General features: G+C 41.7%; 1 protein-coding gene across 3 annotated transcripts in view; it reads left to right on the top strand.

Moving 5' to 3' along the window:
• The first annotated feature begins 3,796 nt into the window (after window positions 1-3,796).
• IFT81 (intraflagellar transport 81) overlaps window positions 3,797-18,934 on the top strand; it is a 93,509-nt gene continuing 78,371 nt past the window's right edge. For 2 of the 3 annotated variants that reach the window (XM_032168713.2, XM_032168716.1), the window contains exons 1-8: window positions 3,797-4,297; window positions 6,816-6,980; window positions 7,501-7,604; window positions 8,397-8,577; window positions 12,365-12,454; window positions 14,711-14,776; window positions 15,090-15,200; window positions 16,869-16,953. In XM_032168713.2, coding sequence (XP_032024604.1) covers window positions 6,837-6,980; window positions 7,501-7,604; window positions 8,397-8,577; window positions 12,365-12,454; window positions 14,711-14,776; window positions 15,090-15,200; window positions 16,869-16,953 — 781 coding nt within the window. In that variant the 5' untranslated portion in view covers window positions 3,797-4,297; window positions 6,816-6,836. Of the gene's footprint in view, window positions 4,298-5,285; window positions 5,535-6,815; window positions 6,981-7,500; window positions 7,605-8,396; window positions 8,578-12,364; window positions 12,455-14,710; window positions 14,777-15,089; window positions 15,201-16,868; window positions 16,954-18,934 lie in introns of those variants that run through there. The other variant, XM_058425939.1, reaches the window with a different exon arrangement.

The raw sequence follows: 18,934 nt of genomic DNA, 5'->3' as shown, positions 1-18,934 counted from the left end.
TTTAAATGGGTGAATTGTATGTATGTGAATTATATCTTAATAGAGCTGTTTCAAAAAGAGAGTAAGGAAGGAGTGGGAAGCTTTCAGAAAGGCTGTCACATATGGCTAGAACTTCCCTCCCTCTATTAAAAATGTCAAATATAGTTCAGCCAAAAGGCATTGTTGGGAGCTTACAGGGAAGGCTCAACATAGCATCTAAGGAGGAAAAAAAAAAGGCTTCACGGGTAGCTCAGCTGGGAGGAGATCAGCAATGCCTCTGTTGTTGTGTAATTGTTGCTGAGAATTCCCTCTTAGACCCTTCAATGAAACCACCCAAGGTTTTATGTTAAATGAATCGGGCGGCTGGGCGCGGTGGCTCACACCTGTAATCCCAGCACTTTGGGAGGCTGAGACAGGAGAATTACTTGAGCCCAGGAGGCGGAGGCTGCAGTGAGCCGAGATCGTGCCATTGCATTCCAGCCTGGGTGACAGAGTGAGACTCCATTTCCAAACACAAACACACACACACACATGTGCACACACGCGCACACACAAACACACACACACACAGAATCAGAGGGTGGTAGCTAATCTTCCTTTGGCCTAGGGGACCCAACAGATGCTGTAAGTCAGAACATAAATTTTTCAATATACAAATTCCAGGAAGCATGCTGACTGGCTTCAAGTTCTTCCCTGTGTTCCAGAGCAACCATATTAAGCATAAAATCTATTCAAGTTTGAGTCCAAAGAGTGGATCCTCTTGCTTATTTGAATTTATACAGGATTGCAGTCTCATAACTGAAAGGTATAGTGTTTGTAGACCAGTGGCAGCAGAGGGGAGGAACTAAAAGCTATTAGATAAACCACTCCTATCTAGGATTTCTATAGCCTGTACCCATAAACCCTATAGAAAGTGCAAATCTAACCATCTTTTTTTTTCTTTTTTCTTCTCTTTACTTTTTCCTTTTTCTTTCTTTCTTTTTTTTTTTTTGTTTGTTTGTTTTTTGAGACAGAGTCTCACTCTGTTGCCCAGGCTGGAGTGCAATGGCATGATCTTGGCTCACTGCAACCTCTGCCTCCCAAGTTCAAGTGATTCTCCTGCCTCAGCCTCCCGAGTAGCTGGGATTACAGGCATGTGCCACCACGCCCAGCTAATTTTTGTATTTTTAATAGAGATGAGGTTTCACCTTGTTGGCCAGGCTGGTCTTGAACTCCTGACCTCAAGTGATCGGCCCATCTCAGCCTCCCAAAGTGCTGGGATTACAGGCGTGAGCCATCGTGTCTGGCAAACCATCTTATTTTAAAAGTTTTATTTAAAAAAATTTTTTACTCCTTTTTTTTTCTTTTTTCTTTTCTTTTTTTAAAGATGGGGTCTCACTATGTTGCTCAGGCTGGACTTGAACTCCTGGGCTCAGGCTATCCTCCCACCTCAGCCTCCCAAAGTGCTGAGATTACAGGCATGAGCCACCATGTACATGCCTCATTTTTTTTTTTTTTTTTTTTTTTTTTTGAGACGGAGTCTCGCTCTGTCGCCCAGGCTGGAGTGCAGTGGCGCGATCTCGGCTCACTGCAAGCTCCGCCTCCCGGGTTCACGCCATTCTCCTGCCTCAGCCTCTCCGAGTAGCTGGGACTACAGGCACCCGCCACCACGCCCGGCTAATTTTTTGTATTTTTAGTAGAGACGGGGTTTCACCGTGGTCTCGATCTCCTGACCTCGTGATCCGCCCGCCTCGGCCTCCCAAAGTGCTGGGATTACAAGCGTGAGCCACCGCGCCCGGCCTGCCTCATTTTTTTAAAAAGAAAAAACATAAATGTCTTCAGTGCTTCCCAATGTTGGGCACTGTTGTAATCACTTTACCTGTATCAACTCCCTTAATCCTCTTGTCAACCCTATTGAGGAAGGTTTTATTATAGCCACGTTTTACAGATGAGGAAAGTTTAGCAAGATAAAGAGAGGGTACACAATGGCAGATGCAGAATTCAAACCCAGGTAGCCCAGGATGTCTCCTAACACACTCAACAGGATCAATGAATTATATAATCTCTTCTACAAATCTTGTATTGTTTCTCTCAGTATTATGTAAGTTATTTAATTTTTTGAGGTTTTGAGTGTTGCCTCCCCTAATTGGTTGTGGAGTGGGGCCAGTTTTAGTTTCTCTCCAAGAGCCCTGCAGGGTACCTACGCTTGATATTTCAACAGTCAGAGGGCAGCCAACAAAGGTCTTGGAATGTTGTTTGTGTTGCCTCTGCCCAAAACACTCTCCCTTTTCCTGTTTGGCTAATTTTTACTGATCCTTTTTAAGAGATGGGGGTCTCATTCTGTTGCCCAGCCTGGAGTGCAGTGGTGCCACCCCTGGCCAATTTTTGCTTTTAATTTTTTATAGAGAAAGGGTCTTGCTCTGTTACCCAGGCTGATCCTGAACTCCTGGGCTCAAAGTAATCTTGTTGCCTTGGCCTCTCAAAGTGCTGAGATTACAGGCATGAGCCACGGTGCCAAGCCTAATTTTTACTGATCCTTAAACATCACTCCATTTGACAGAAACTTTCCTAATGGTATGGCCCCTTTGGCACCACCCTCCCCAAATAAACTTGAGGCCCTTAATCTGGGCTCCTAATCATTGGCTTCTCTTGTTACAGCATTTATCTCAATCGTATTGGTGTTGCCCCTTTAATAATCTCTGCTGGCACTAGACTGTCAGCTCCATGAGGGCAGGGGCCAGGTAAGTCCTGCCCTTCTGCATTCCCAGCAGCCCGTATAGTACAGGGCATATAGGAAATGCCTAATACGTATCTGTTATTTTTTGTTGTGGTAAGTCTGATGCTAAAGCTATAGTTGGTTTCTCCTATGCTGTTTGAGCAGGCAACTAAGTTTTCAAGGTATCAATAATTTGATTTTTTTCCTTCTCTTTCTTTCATTGCCAGCTGATATCACTAAGTATCGTGGTCTCTAGTCTAATAAGTGTTGGTTCAAAATACCATTTGCCAACTAAGGTCTCCCACAAACCAGCTAGTGCAAATTCCAGTAGACTTTTAAACCTCATCAGTGACTGGGCACAAAGATCTCCCTGCTTCCTGCATGGGATGTGAACTCCATGAAGACCACAAGGAGGATTTAATTTATTTCTGCAGGCACCTAAAGAGAGCCCACTGAGAAGCCAAAGGAACGTTAGGACACTTAGTTCTCCCACACTCCCTTTCAGGCTCTAAGCATACTCAAAACGTATTGGGTTTAAAAAAATTTAATTCCCAGTACAGGCAATGTGGCCCAGTAATATGACACAGAAGCTGAAATCTCTATGATGAATGTGTCTTCTTTTAATCCTGCCAGAGCCTCACTACAGTTGTTCCTATGCATAACCTAATTTGGAGATACTTATGTCAAAAACCTAAATTTGAAGCACAGGCCAAATGCTTGCTCATCCCAACCCCCCTACCACCCAGCCCTGCCTCAAAAACAAAAATCATCACCCACGTTTGGCGCATGAATGCATGCATGAATGAATGAATGAATGAATGAAACATCACACGCATTTAACATAGGTTAATCATGCAGACAGTGTTTTATAAACTGTGAAGTGCAGGACTTTCGGGAAGGTTATTATAGCGCGTCTAGGTCGGAGTAACAGTCCCAAACGCCCTCGGCTCTCTGCAGTGGCTCAGCACGTGGGCCCGCTTTGCAAGTGAGCCTGGTGCCCGTCCGCCCCGCCCCGTCCCGTCCGCCCCGCCCCGTCCGCCCCGCCCCGCCCCCAGGCCCCGCCCGCCCCCCAGGCCCCGCCCCCAACTCCCCGGAAGTGACGTACTCCACGGCCTAGCAACCGTTGCCAAGGAGCTCGACTCTAGGAGCGGTCTAGAGCCCGGGCGCCTCCTGGGGGGTGGGGAAACGGTTTCGTGAGAAGAATTTGAGTAACCTCGCCAACTCGCCGTCGGAAGCGCCTCTGAACCCCGAAATAGGAGAGAGCTCCCGTCCTCTCTGTCCTGATGCAGCACCTCGCAAGTGGAAGGGGCCGTCGCGGTTAAGCCCCCGGATAGGGGATCGGGCCCCTGCTGGGATTCGCGCGTTTCCAGGCCGCTCCCTGGCGGGATGAACTGTCTAGGGGCCCAGGGCAGCCCTCTCTAGAGGCCTGGTCGGGTGTGGGGTCCCCTGTTCCCCGTCCCGAGCCCGGGGAGGGGGACACTATTTCTGGTACTCCCAGGAGGCTGCGGGTCGACGCTCGTGCCACCCTGGGACCCAGGCAGCACGGTTTCTGTCCCAAATTGTGCCAGAGAACACGCACGACCTGGTTTTCATTGTACCCCGCCCCCTGCGACTCGTTTGTGGGTGAGTGCTTGGGAATTAGCGCGGCGACTTCGCGCTAGAAGAGGGACAGTAATTGCTTTTGCTAATTTTAGAGTGCAGAGCCCGCTGGGCACAGACAGCCTGCCTGTTCAGTACATCTTTGTCCTTATCGAGTGACCATTTTTGCAGGCTGGTGGGCGACTTGGGGGGAACCCAACTAGTTTATTTTGCCTTCCTGGAAACGTTGTACTAGTTTATGCAGATTTTTTTTTTAAGGGAAAAAAGAATAGACCTATAGATAATTTCTAAATCATTTAAAATGAAATATATATTTCTGCACACAAAGGTTATGACGTGGACTTTTACTTAAAATACTTTAAACAATGGAAAACTTGCACTTCCAATATGGATTAAAAAAAAAAACTTATGTAAAGGTTTTCCTTTTATAGCTTAAAGGAAACCTCAGATTTATTATAAGCCATGGAGGTTATCCTTCCTATCCTCTTTTGACTTATTTCTTAGCAATAATAATTATTTGTGCATACTTTTTCATCATTGTGGAGAAATGATCTTTTTTTTTTTTTTTTTTTTCTGTTGAAACGGAGTCTCTCTCTGTCCCCCAGGCTGGAGTGCAGTGGCGCAATCTCGGCTCACTGCAACCTCCACCTCCCGGGTTCAAGCAATTCTCCTGCCTCAGCCTCCCGAGTAGCTGGGACTACCGGCGCCCGCCACCACACCCGGCTAATTTTTGTATTTTTGGTAGAGAGTGGGTTTCACCATGTTGGCCAGGCTGGCCTCGAACTCCTGACCTCAAGTGATCTGCCTGCCTCGGCCTCCCAAAGTACTGGGATTACAGGAGTGAACGACAGCTCCCGGCAGCAATTCATTTTTTAATTCATTTTTAATCGTTAAAGCATTTACCTAGGTAAAGCTGTTTCAGCAGTTAAGAAATCAGATATTCAATTTTTAAAAAAGTTATGATCTTTCTCACTGCCAGCCTGATTTCCTTTAGATTTAGGCTTATGTTGTACTTGGGCCTGTGAACAAGTTCATTCAATCTAGTGGAAGAAATCACTGTTTTAGACACAATGGATGTTCAGAAATGGAATTGGACACAGATACGGAATTTACAGTTTAGCAGGGAAGAGAAGATGCGTACCTAAAGAACTAGCACAAGATCGGCCAGGTGCAGTGGCTCACGCCTGTAATCCCAGCACTTTGGGAGGCCAAGGCAGGTGGATCACAAGGTCAGGAGATCGAGACCATCCTGGCTAACACGGTGAAGCCCCGTCTCTACTAAAAATACAAAAAATTAGCCGGGCGTGGTGGCGGGCGCCTGTAGTCCCAGCTACTTGGGAAGCTGAGGCAGGAGAATGGTGTGAAACCGGGAGGAGGAGCTTGCAGTGAGCCAAGATGGTGCCACTGCACTCCAGCCTGGGCGACAGAGCAAGACTCCGTCTCAAAAAAAAAATAATAAAAAAAATAAAGCACAAGATCAAAAGTAGTGCTAGGAGAGAAGCACAGATAAAGTGTGGTCAGCTATGAAGGACAGGTGTTGGCACTGCTGCAGAACCTGGAGGATAGCTTGAGAAAGGTTTCCTGGGGGAACTGGCATTTGGTGGGCATGGCTTGAGAGATGGTTGGGGGGTTTGCACCTCTTGAGATGAAGCAGGGGTGAGCAGTTATTTTAGGCAGAGAAAGCAACATTAACTAAAGGCAGAGTGATAGAAAAACTAAGGCGCAGTGACTGTTTCAATAGGCTGAAGTTTGAAGGGGTAGAAAGGTGACAATTTGGAAATAAAGTTGGAAAGGGATAAGTTGCGCCAGATCATAAAGAGTCTGGAAATCCAAGAAGTTTGAGCTGTATTTTGTGCGCAATAAGGAGCCTACGGATGACTTGGAATGGGGAGAGGTGGAGACCAGAGAACAGGAGGCTGTGGCCTCATTGAAGGCCAAAGGAAATGAAGGCCTGAATTACTGTAGGGCGGCAGAGTGGATGCCTACCGGCCACACCAATAACAGAAATGGAAGAAGGGTACTTGAAGTGTGCAGCCTCTACTCAGCTGCAGTTGGTTGTGGGCATGAACAAATGTGGGCCTGCGGTTGCCAGATCTGATTTTCAAGAGAAACTGGAAATATAGATTTTAAAGTAAAAATCTCTCAATGTTTTTTGGGAGAAACATCTGTTAGGCTTGCAAACAGGCTCCTAAAAATTAGGAGCATATTTAATTCCTGGGTAGAAATTATGCACCAGCATGGGAGAGATGTTAATGTAGGGAGGATTTATTATTCATTTGTCCACATTAACTCAGATGATTACTGTTACACCAGATGCATATACAAAGCATTTGATGTTAAAATTAACAGTATATACTGCAGTTTTCATAATAAAGCCATTATACTTGGATTTCTTTCAACAAAATAACCCTTTTCACAGCATTTTGTAAGCCATGTAGAATTATACTTTTCATGCCTACGTTGTATGAACTTAATTCTGGTTTTTACCCAGGACTTTTGTTACCAGTATTGAGGATTTTTTTTTTCTATTTTTACTCTTTAGTTAAAATTATAAGACCTAATTATGAGTGATCAAATTAAATTCATTGTGGACAGTCTCAATAAGGAGCCCTTTAGGAAGAACTATAATTTAATCACGTTTGATTCCTTGGAGCCAGTGCAACTATTACAAGTTCTCAGTGATGTTCTGGCTGAGATTGACCCAAAGGTAAGAGTTTTCTCTTTCTTTTTGATGGGTAGCAGAAAGCCAGTTTCTGCCTCTAAATAGCTGTGAGTCTTGGGCAAATTATTTAACCTCTCTGAGCCTTATTTTCCATGTCTGTGAAGTAATAGTAAATGATGCATAACATTTCTCTGCTAGCTCAAAAATAAATAATCTATTAGTACCTTATTTAGAAATTATTTCTCCACTTCCGGACATAAATAGGTTTGGTTAGGGAATGAAAATTCTTTTACAAAGGTTTTATTGTATTGCAAGTTAGTTCATGTCTCTCATACACTGGTCCATTCCACTGGATGCTTTTTTTGAAGCTTAGCATTCTTAATATGAATCTTGATCTGACTTGGGTGTACCCTCACTTGGAATCTGGGGGCTTCCATCCTTAATCTATTTTATGAAGAGACCATTGTGCTGTTAAGCTCTAGCAGAACAATTTTGTCAGTGAGTTTAAATATTGTCCTTTGTTACATATACAACAATAACATGTTTTTTTCAATTTCTTTGTTAGCAACTTGTGGATATCAGAGAGGAGATGCCAGAGCAGACAGCCAAACGAATGTTGAGCCTTCTTGGTATTCTTAAGTACAAACCTTCAGGAAATGCCACAGATATGTAAGAATCTGATCACGTATTGAGTTTTTAATATTATGCTTTAATATCCAAACCTTTATATACTGCAATCAATCTTTTTAGGTAATACCTGGTTTCCCTCATTTGATGGCCTGAGAACATCACTGAGTTTCAAAATAATCTTAAACCTTCTATAAACAAACTCAGAAGTCTTAAGTGGGTCAGTTCTTTGCCTTAATCAAACAGTCTGGTAAATCCACTATACCATTTTATCCTTTATCTGACATCCTACATAAAAACAGCTTAAACACAACTTCCTTGGATATGCCAAAGATATATTGAGGGCCTAATTTTTCTAATTTTCTAACTGATGTACAGACTGACTTTAGAATAGCCTTGGGGCCAGGCATGGTAGCTCACGCCTGTAATCCTAGCACTTTGAGAAGCCAAGGTGAGAGGATTGCTTGAGCTCAGGAGTTCGAGACCAGCCAGGGCAACATGGCGAAACGCTGCCTCTACAAAAAATACAACAACAAAAAATCAGCTGGGCATGGTGGTCGGTGCCTCTAGTCCCAGCTACTTGGGAGGCTAAGGTGGGAGGATCATCTGAGCCAGGAGGTTAAGGCTTTAGTGAGCTGTGTTGTGCTCAAGCCTGGGCAATAAAGTGAGACCCTGTCTCAAAAAAAAAAAAAAAAATGATTCCTTGGGTTTATCTTTTTAAAAAAGTTATAGAAAGCAATTTGGACATTGTAAATCAGGTTTTGAGAAAATGCTGTCTCTCTTCAAAGTTTACCATTAAGCGTGTGTGTGTTTGTGTGTGTGTTTCTCTCTTAGGAGTACTTTTCGTCAGGGTTTGGTGATTGGAAGTAAACCTGTAATTTACCCAGTGCTCCACTGGCTTCTTCAGAGGACTAATGAACTGAAGAAAAGGGCATATTTAGCTCGTTTTTTAATAAAACTTGAGGTACCAAGTGAGTTTCTTCAGGATGAAACTGTGGCTGACACCAATAAACAGGTAAACAATACATAAATGGTACATTGAAACTGTAATGGATTTCAAGGTGTATATATTCAAATACATGTTACTCTTTTTTTATTTGCTGTCTTTGTAGTTCCAAGTGGCACAAGAAGATAAAACTGTATCAGCTAATGTTCAACTATGGCCACATCTCAAGATAATGGCTTTTGCACACAAGTACTGTTTTAGTGATAGGAGTATGTGAACAGAAAAAAAAAAAGAACCTGATACTAAGATTTTAGAATAATTTATTACTTAGCAATTGTGGGTAAATAGAATCCTGGGTTAAGTCTGCACAGCACTTTGTTCATCAGTAAGGTGACTACATAGTCTTTTATCCAAATTTGAGAGAAATTGACTATCATAACATTTAAACACCAAGACAAATGGTTTAAATTGACACTATCCCAGGCAAATTGGGACATGTGAGGTCCTGGAAAGAAGCAGGCAAAGAACCTAGGCTTGCAGTCTCAAAGGACTTCCCAATCAGACAAAGGGTAGAGATAGATTCCGGAGTTTGAAATCTCAGTGCACCTTTCTCGCCAGGGTTTTGGAGTAACATTGGGCTCTGGCATAAGGTCTTAAAGCTCTTGAGTACTAAGGATTCTGGCTGGTCTGGCCTCTGATCCTGAGATCCCTAAGCACATTGCTGGCCAAAGACTGTGGAGAGAAAGAAACTAGGCTCAGATTTAAAAGGACTTTGATTTTTTTTTTTTTAAAGTGCTTCTGTTTAGTGTTTCACACTTTTATTCCATAGCACTTACATAGACTGATTTGTGCCAAATTGTTGTGAATAGTTTGTCAATTTGTCTTTTCCAATAAATTCTGAGGCCCATAGAGACAGGTGTCATGTCTTATCCATCTTTTTTTTCTTCCAGATTTTGTATAGTCACTTCTAATGTTAGCTCAATATTTGGATTGAATCGCAGTAACCAACTGAATATTTTTATTTTTATCCATATATTTTGCTATTTGGGGTAGACGTGGCAGTAACTCAAAATAGAGTCAATATTGATCTCTTTTTTTTTTTTTTTTTAGAAGGAGTCTCACTCTTTCACCCAGGCCGGAGTGCAGTGGCGCGATCTCTGCTCACTGCAGGCTCCACCCCCCGGGGTTCACGCCATTCTCCTGCCTCAGCCTCCCGCGTAGCTGGGACTACAGGCGACTGCCACCTCTCCCGGCTAATTTTTTTGTATTTTTTTAGTAGAGACGGGGTTTCACCGTGTTAGCCAGGATGGTCTCGATCTCCTGACCTTGTGATCCACCCGCCTCGGCCTCCCAAAGTGCTGGGATTACAGGCGTGAGCCACTGCGCCTGGCCTGATCTCTTAAGACAGTATATTTACGCAAATAATTATGTCAGATGTCACAGTAGATGCCATGGGAGAAGCACAGCAGAATGAGACCACCTGTCCTTACCTTTGAATATTTTACACAATGTGGGAAATAGAGAAGTATAAATGTGTACTTTCTCCTTCCTAGGCTCCCACCATCAATAAATCTGATAAAAATTAATTTATCTAGAGGAAGTTGATTAAGTCTTTTTTTTTTTCTGAGACAGAGTCTTGCTCTGTTGCCCAGGCTGGATGGAGTGCAGTGGTGCAATCTCGGCTCACTGCAACCTCCGCCTCCTGGGTTCAAGTGATTCTCCTGCCTCAGCCTCCCGAGTAGCTGGGATTACAGGTGCCCGCCACCACACCCAGCTAATTTTTATATTTTTAGCAGAGATGGGGTTTCATGATGTTGGCCAGGCTGGTCTCAAACTCCTGACCTCGTGATCTGCCCACCTCGGGTCCCAAAGTACTGGGATTACAGGCGTGAGCCACAGTGCCCGACCTGATTAAGTCTTTGCTAAATATGCTCAGCTAGTTAATGAAAGAATTAATGGTAATAAAGACATACTTGTTCTTGAAGCATATCTGACAGGTATCCCTCTCTCTCTCTCTCTCTGTGTGTGTGTATATATATATATATATATATACACGTACATATCTCTGTATATATATATATACACACATATCTCTGTATATATATATACATATACATATATATATATAAAATGAGAAAGAGATATAGACACACACACAATGATTTACAATATAGAATGATTTACACATTTAGCCGGTCATTTCAGGAATCCTAATAAAAATACATGTTATCTTTCGGAATGAAGAGTCTTATAATTAATAATTTATAGATTTAAGATATGATCAATCAAGAAAAATATTATTCTGTCATTCCCCATCAAAATAACTTTTTGGCCAGGCACACTGTCTCATGCCTTTAATCCTAGCACTTTGGGAGGCCAAGACGGGCAGATTGCTTGAGCTCAGGAGTTCGAGACCAGCCTGGGCAACATGGTGAAACCTATCTCTACAAAAAATAAAAAAATTAGCCCAACATGGTGACGTAAGCTTGTAGTCCCAATTTCTTGGGAAGCTGAGGTGGGAGGATCACCTAAGCCCAGGGAGGTCGAGGCTGCAATGAGTTGTGATCGCACCACTGCACTCCAGCCAGGGTGACAGAGTGACACCCTGTCTCAAAAACAACAACACAAAACGATTTTTAAAAATTTTTATGTAGCAGGATTTTTTTCATTCATTCAATTACTTTTTTTTGTTTGAGGCAGAGTCTTGCTTTGTCACCCAGGCTGGAGTGCAGTGGTGCGATCTCGGCTCACTGCAACCTCCACTTCCCAGGTTCAAGCAATTCTCCTGCCTCAGCCTCCTGAGTAGCTGGGATTACAGGTGTGCGTCACTATGCCTAGCTAATTTTTTATATTTTTAGTAGAGATGGGGTTTCACCATGTTGGCCAGGCTGGTCTCGAAACTCAAGTGATCCATCTGCCTCAGCATCCCAAAGTGCTAGGATTACAGGTGTGAGCCACCGTACCTGGCCCATTCATCTACTTTATATTAAACACCTCCATGGGTTATGCACTGTGCTAGGCCCTAAGGATACAAGGATGTACACAATGAATATGATTATTTTCCTCTTGGCTCTCACTATATGATGGAGGGATACAGACAGGAAATTATAATAGTCAGTTATAATTGTACATGATATCTACTCTGATAGGATAGATAAAGGGCCAGAGAAGACATCTCTGAGAATAGTAGAATCTATGTGAAGACTTGAAGGATGAATAGGAGTTGCTTAAGTTATGGGTGAGGGAGTCATAGATGTATAAGCTGGATGCAAGAGCATGGAATGTTCAGGAACTCAGACATCAACATAGCTAGAGTGTAGAGTGTGAAGTAGGAAAGTAACCAGAAATGAAGATAGAGAAGTATTTAGTGTTAAGATGGTAGAGATGTACTTTTTTGTACCCTATATAAATGTATAAGGATGTGTTTTTGTGTTTTTAATGCTGTTCTTGCAATGACTTAAGTAATCGCTGTAAGTTAATAGATACCCTGATTAAGAAAACTCTATGGCTAGGCGCGGTGGCTCACTCCTGTAATCCCAGCACTTTGGGAGGCCAAAGCGGATGGATCATGAGGTCAGGAGTTCGAGACCAGCCTCTACTAAAAATACAAAAATTAGCCGGGCATGGTGGCGCACGCATGTAATCCCAGGTACTCAGGAGGCTGAGGCAGGAGAATCGCTTGAACCCGGGAGGCGGAAGTTGTAGTGAGCCAAGATCATGCCACTGCACTCCAGGCTGGGCGACAGAGCAAGAGCCTGTCTCAAAAAAAAAAAAAAAAGAAAGAAAAAGAAAAAAAAGAAAGAAAACTCTACTGGATCTAGTTATTAAGTTATAATTTATTAACTTATTCTTCTAGTATGAAGAGTTAATGGAAGCCTTTAAAACTTTGCATAAAGAATATGAGCAGCTCAAGACATCTGGATTTTCTACAGCAGAAATAAGAAAGGTAAAGGAAAGAAAACATAGTAACAATTTTTTTGGGATTCAAATAATATTGGATTTAGCATTTTTGTTTTTAATTAATTCAGTATGAGTCTTAAGATTATATGGAGACTAGTGATAGCAAATGGCACATTTTACTTTGTGGGACCTTTGGTAGTTCCTTACTGATGAAATTGATGAGACTGGGGTAAATTCACAATGAGTAGTTACTTACAGTACAGAAGAAGAGTGATATATGTCCATCTACTATTCCTCCATTATGTCCTGTAAGTAAACCAGAATAATGACAAGAACCTAGTGTCTATATTTTAGTTTCATTCATTATTACTAAAACTTTCTCTCTTTTTTTTTCTTTTCAGACAGGGTCTCACTCTGTCATCCAGACTGGAGTACAGTGGTGTGATCACAGCTCACTGCAGCCTCGACATCCCAGGTTCAAATGATCCACATGCCTGAGCCTCCTGAGTAGCTGGGACTACAGGCATGCACCACCATGCCCAGCTAATTTTTGTATTTTTTTGTAGAGACGGGATTTTGCTATGTTGCCTGGGTTGGTCTTGACCTCCTGGGCTCTCAAAGTGCTAGGATTATAGGCATGAGCCACTGCTGCACCTAGCCTCTATTTCTTGTTTAATCATATTTTCTAAATTTTCTACAAAGCTTATGTTCAAGAATACTTTAGTAGGCCAGGCATAGTAGGTCACGCCTGTAATCCAAACACTTTGGTGGCTGAGACTGGAGGATCATTTGAGCCCAAGAGTTTGAGACCAGCCTGGGCAAGATGGCAAGATTCTGTCACCAGAAAAAAAAAAAACAAATTAGCCAGGCATGGTGGTGCACGCCTGTAGTCCCAGCTACTCAGGAAGCTGAGGCAGGTGGATCACTTGAGCCTGGGAGTTCAAGTCTGCAGTGAGCTGTGATCATACCACTGCACTCTAGCTGGGTGACATAGTGAGAACTTGTCTCAAAAAAAAAAAAAGAAAAAATAATTCACTCATAATCTCGTTCTCTAGAGACAACTATGGTTGACATTTTGATAAATATATTTAAATCTTTTTCTTGTAATCTGCCTCTTTCAAGTAATGTCATATCATGACTTTTTCTCATGTCATTAAACATTATTCTGCATAATTTTTAATGACTTTCATTGTATTATGTGGTGATTTATTTAATAATCCTCATACATTTTGGTCATTTCCAAATTGTAGATGTAACTTGCATTAATGAGAATCTTTATAAAGGATGTCTTTTCATGAATGTTTCATTTGGATAAATCATCAGATATAAAATTACTGGGCTAGAAGGGATGAACATTTATTTTAAGACTTTTTTTTTGAGAGGGAGTCTCACTCTGTCACCCAGGGTGGTGTGCAATGGCGCAATCTTGGCTCACTGCAACCTCCACCTCCTGGGTTCAAGTGATTCTCCTGCCTCAGCCTCCCAAGTAGCTGGGATTACACTTGCCACCACGCCTGGCTAGTTTTGTATTTTTGGTAGAGACAAAATTTCAACATGTTGGCCAGGCCGTATTTTAAGACTTTTGATATTGTTCTTCAGTACAGTGCTATCAGTAATGAGTAAGAGTGCCCATTTTTCCAAATTCTATCAATACTGACTACCATGTATATTTTACCTTTACTGTTACTGTGGTAGTTAAGCTATCAGTTTTTTAGATTTAGGAAGGAGTTTTTTTATTTGTTTGTTTTTATAACAAAATACTATGAAGCTGGTTAACAGGAAGGAAGTTTATTTTTGAAGTCTTTATTTTCAGAGAGGGAATTGGTTCATTGGAAAAACCAGGCACAAACTTATGTCATGAAAATACCATAGCCTTAAAAATAATTTCGATAGAAAATTGGCAAAATATATGGTTTGGTATTTAACAGAACAGATGGGATGTCAGCAGCTGTTGTTCATGTATTTAGACCTGCACACTTTCCATTATAGAAAATTTTTCAAAAATCATGTGCCCATATTTGGAATCAGAACACAAATGTGCTGGTTGGCAGCTTTACCTTGCTGCATTATAACCGGTTTTTGTTGCATTTCTGGATGAACACCAGGCTGCCAAAAAAATTACCCTGCATAAAAAGCCCTGGGGGAAAAATAGAAATGACCTTCATCCAAAAGAAGATCTTGGTTGTTAATGCTCTGGTTATAAATGATGAAAATGTTAGATGCATAATCAAAATAAAACCTTATCTGTATCCTACAGACTGAGAATACTTTTTCTTATAAGGTCTTCTTTGCCACTTTTTAGGATATCAGTGCAATGGAAGAAGAAAACGATCAGCTCATTAAGAGAGTTGAACATTTGAAGAAAAGGGTAAGGCAGAATTAGTACTGTAAGACTTTGGCCCCAAGTCCCAAGGACTTACAAAGATTTAGGAATGCAAATAAAGATTCAGCCAAGCATGAGTGTATATCTGAGGATGGACTCAAATAACATTGATGAAAAGGGAATCTCTCTAGGCAGTAGCCCAGCACTTTCAAGGACCTGGAGCCTAGAGCTTTACTGTCATCTCTAGGGAGTACTGTTTACCCAAAGGAAATGATAAGTGGATGTCTGAGTCACATGACATGCTAATTTTTTTCTTCAAACCTGACAGTAACATGTACTACTTATTCCCTTACGGTAGGTGGAGACAGCTCAGAATCATCAATGGATGCTTAAAATAGCAAGGCAACTTCGAGTTGAAAAAGAGACAGAAGAATATCTTGCACAACAGAAACAGGAACAAAAGAATCAGGTATCCACATAAAAGTTTATATTGTCAGTATGAAGGAAATAGTTCCTTCTCATAATCCAAATGTAAAGAAAAGAGTTTTAAAATTGTAGACGCGGCCGGGCACGGTGGCTCATGCCTGTAATCCCAGCACTTTGGGAGGCCAAGTTGGGTGGATCACGAGGTCAGGAGATCGAGACCATCCTGGCGAACACAGTGAAACCCCGTCTCTGCTAAAAATACAAAAAAATTAGCCGGGCGTGGTGGCGGGCGCCTGTAGTCCCAGCTACTCGGGAGGCTGAGGCAGGAGAATGGCATGAACCCGGGGGGTGGAGCTTGCAGTGAGCGGAGATCGCGCCACGGCACTCCAGCCTGGGCGACAGAGCTACACTCCGTCTCAAAAAAATAAAAAATAAAAATAAAATAAAATAAAATAAAATTGTAGACGCTCACGTTCCTTTTGCTGACATAATGGAATACTCTCTTTTAATTAAGATAAATATTTCAGGCCGGGTGCAGTGGCTAACACCTGTAATCCCAGCACTTTGGGAGGCTGAGGCGGGCGGATCATGAGGTCGGGGTTCAAGACCAGCTTGGCCAGCACAGTGAAACCCTGTCTATACTAAAAATACAAAAATTAGCTGGGCATGGTGGCACATGCCTGTAGTCCCACCTACTCGGGAGGCTGAGGCAGGAGAATCACTTGAACCCAGGAGGCGGAGGTTGAGGTGAGCCAAGATCACACCACTGCACTCCAGCTTAGGCAACAGAGCGAGACTTTGTCTGAAAAAAAAAAAAAAGAAAGATAAATATTTTGTGGCAACAACAATACCACTTTTTGGGTTTTATACTCTGAATTGTATCTATACACTGTCTTTTGGCCTATGCTTACCTCATGTTGTTCCAACATTACAGAAGAGTCATTGTAATGTTAACAGTAAGATTAACTGCTAATAAAACTTCTAGAATCTCTAAAGGATGCCTTTAGATTCCAGGGCTATGAGACCATTCTTTTTATTCCACTGATCACAGTACCCTCTGCAGTTTACTACAATGGCAAATAAGTCATGAAAAGGCTCAAAATCACCTACACTGCATGTTTTTAAACTTTGCCTTAAAGAAAAAATAACTTGCTCAGAAATTATTACTTTTACTTATTAAAAATCTATTTTAAAATCTGAGTAGACTTATACATTAAAATATACTTCACATAAGCTTCATTTACTACTAAATCAGCAGTTTAAATGTTTGATTCTGCTGGCACTTGACTTGGCATTGAAGCAGTTTCACTGCAGCAGTAAGCTGCATCGCCTAAGCCCTGAATGGTTACTTGGCGTTGGTTTGTGATTCTGAAACATCACTATGTCAGTGTTAACATCACTTAGCCTTAAGAAAACCATGTATAACAGGAAAAATCTGGTGTGTGTGTTTCTTTGGTAAGTATTTTTCCTTAAACTGCAAATCCAGTAAATAACTAAAAAATTTCTGAAAACTTCCTTAAAAAATGTATGTGAAAAGGAATTGAGAGAACCAGTTACATTTTGGGTTTAATATGGGAATTTTCTGAATTCTTATTATTTGTTCCTTTTATATCATAAGAATTATATGGAACTTGTATTTTCCATTGCTTGCCTAAGTGAGAGGTAAGCTTCAGTAGACTAAGCAAGTAATCTATTTAATTGTATTTTAAAGCTATTTCATGCAGTGCAAAGATTGCAAAGAGTACAAAACCAGCTGAAAAGCATGTGCCAAGCTGCAGCAGATGCAAAGCCTGAAAGTAAGTGGAAATTATTATATGGTATAGGTGATTAGAAAATATTAATTTAAATCAAGATCTTCCTAAAAAATCAATTTGTGAGAATTAGTTATCATCAAGTGATGTCTCAGCATTTTGGAACATCATTTCCTAGCTGGAGAAGGAGAGCCCTGATGAAGACATCCCTGGGTTTTCACCAGATGTTTTTAAAAATTCCTAACCAGATGGCCAGGTGCAGTGGCTCATGCCTATAATCCCAGCACTTTGGGAGCCCAAGGTGGCGAGAGGTCAGGAGTTCGAGAACAGCCTAGCCAACATGGCAAAACACCATCTCTACTAAACATACAAAAATTAGCAGAGCATGGTGGCGGGCGCCTGTAATCCCAGCTACTTGGGAGGCTGAGGCAGGAGAATCGCTTGAATTCGGGAGGTAGAGGTTGCAGTGAGCTGAGACCGCCCCACTGCAGCCCAGCCTGGGCGACAGAGCGAGACTCCATCTTAACAACAATGACAAACAATTCCTAACCAGTTTTTCACGTCAGAGAGTGAAGATAATGAAAACAATTGTGGAGGGAGGCTGTCTGGTTTGTGCTTGTATAAAGGACTTAGCATGGCTGGGCATGGTAGCTCACACTTATAATCCCAGCACTTTAGGAGGCTGAGGCAGGTGGATCACTTGAGGTCAGGAGTTCGAGACCAACCTGGCCAACATTGTGAAACCCTGTTTCTACTAAAAGTACAAAAAAATTAGCTGGGCATGATGGCATGTGCCTGTAATCTCAGCTACTCGGGATGCTGCGGCAGGAGAACTGCTTGAACCTGGAAGGCAGAGGTTGCAGTGAGCCGATATCGCGCCATTGCACTCCAGCCTGGGCAACAGACCGAGACTCTGTCTCAAGAAAAATAAATAAATAAATAAATAAATAAATAAATAAATAAATAAATAAAGGACTTAGCATGGATGTTGTGAAAATGATGGTTGGAAAAATTATGAATCATTGTTTTAAAGCCAGGGCTATAAAGAAAAATAATAGAATGCTGGATCCTTAAAACCGACTGTTTTTCACATTTTGGTTTGTAGAATAACAGTGCTAATGACGTAGGTATCTCTGGCTCTGTTCTTACAGTAGCTTAACACAGAGGATAAACTGTCCTAACAGCCCAGATTACACCACCAGATCCATCCTAGGCATTTTACAAAGCATTTTTGCTTGTCAGAAGAAAGACCACGCAAACCGAAAGGGCAGCGGAAAGCTCTCATTTGTACTGGAGAACTATCCCAATGTAAATAGCTGATAGAGGGTTAATTCATCTTTCTGTAGTAAACTATGAAATTCTACAAGAGCAGGGAGCAGAAGGTTAAGGAGTTCCTACTTTGTTGACATCTTTCTGGGAAGTGGAAAGTGATCTGTTCACAGCCTAGGAAAAGGGTAGATTAAACATATTTAATTGATCCAGGTATTTAGTTTAATAAGCTCTAACTTTTCAGTAACAAAAAAGGCTTACAAAAGCTAATGTTTACTTGAATAACAAAAAAGTACTTTTAGTATGACAGTGTAATTTGTCTTTTTGCAGAGTAACAGCTATATTATAAAACATTCACTGAAGTTAATCTTTTTTTTTTTTTTGAGATGGAGTTCCACTCAGGAGAATGGCATGAACTCGGGAGGCAGAGCTTGCAGTGAGCTGCGACTGCGCCACTGCACTCCAGCCTGGGCGACAGAGCGAGACTCCATCTCAAAATAAATAAATACATACATACATACATACATACATACATAAAATAAAATAAAATAAAATAAAATAAAATAAAATAAAATAAAATAAAATAAAAAATAAAAAATTAGCTGGGCATGGTGGTACATGCCTATAGTCCTAGCTATCCAGGAGCCCGAGGCAGGAGGATCACTTGAGCCCAAGAGTTTGAGGTTAAAGTGAGCTATGATTGTGCCACTGCACTCCAGCCTAGGTGACAGAGTAAGACTTTGTCTCAATAAATAAA

The sequence above is a fragment of the Hylobates moloch genome, unplaced genomic scaffold (genome assembly GCF_009828535.3).
Source record: "Hylobates moloch isolate HMO894 unplaced genomic scaffold, HMol_V3 SCAFFOLD_12, whole genome shotgun sequence".
Classification (NCBI taxonomy): Eukaryota; Metazoa; Chordata; class Mammalia; order Primates; family Hylobatidae; genus Hylobates; species Hylobates moloch.
The sequence above is the reverse complement of the archived record's forward strand: the minus strand, read 5'-3'. Positions and strand labels throughout refer to the sequence as shown.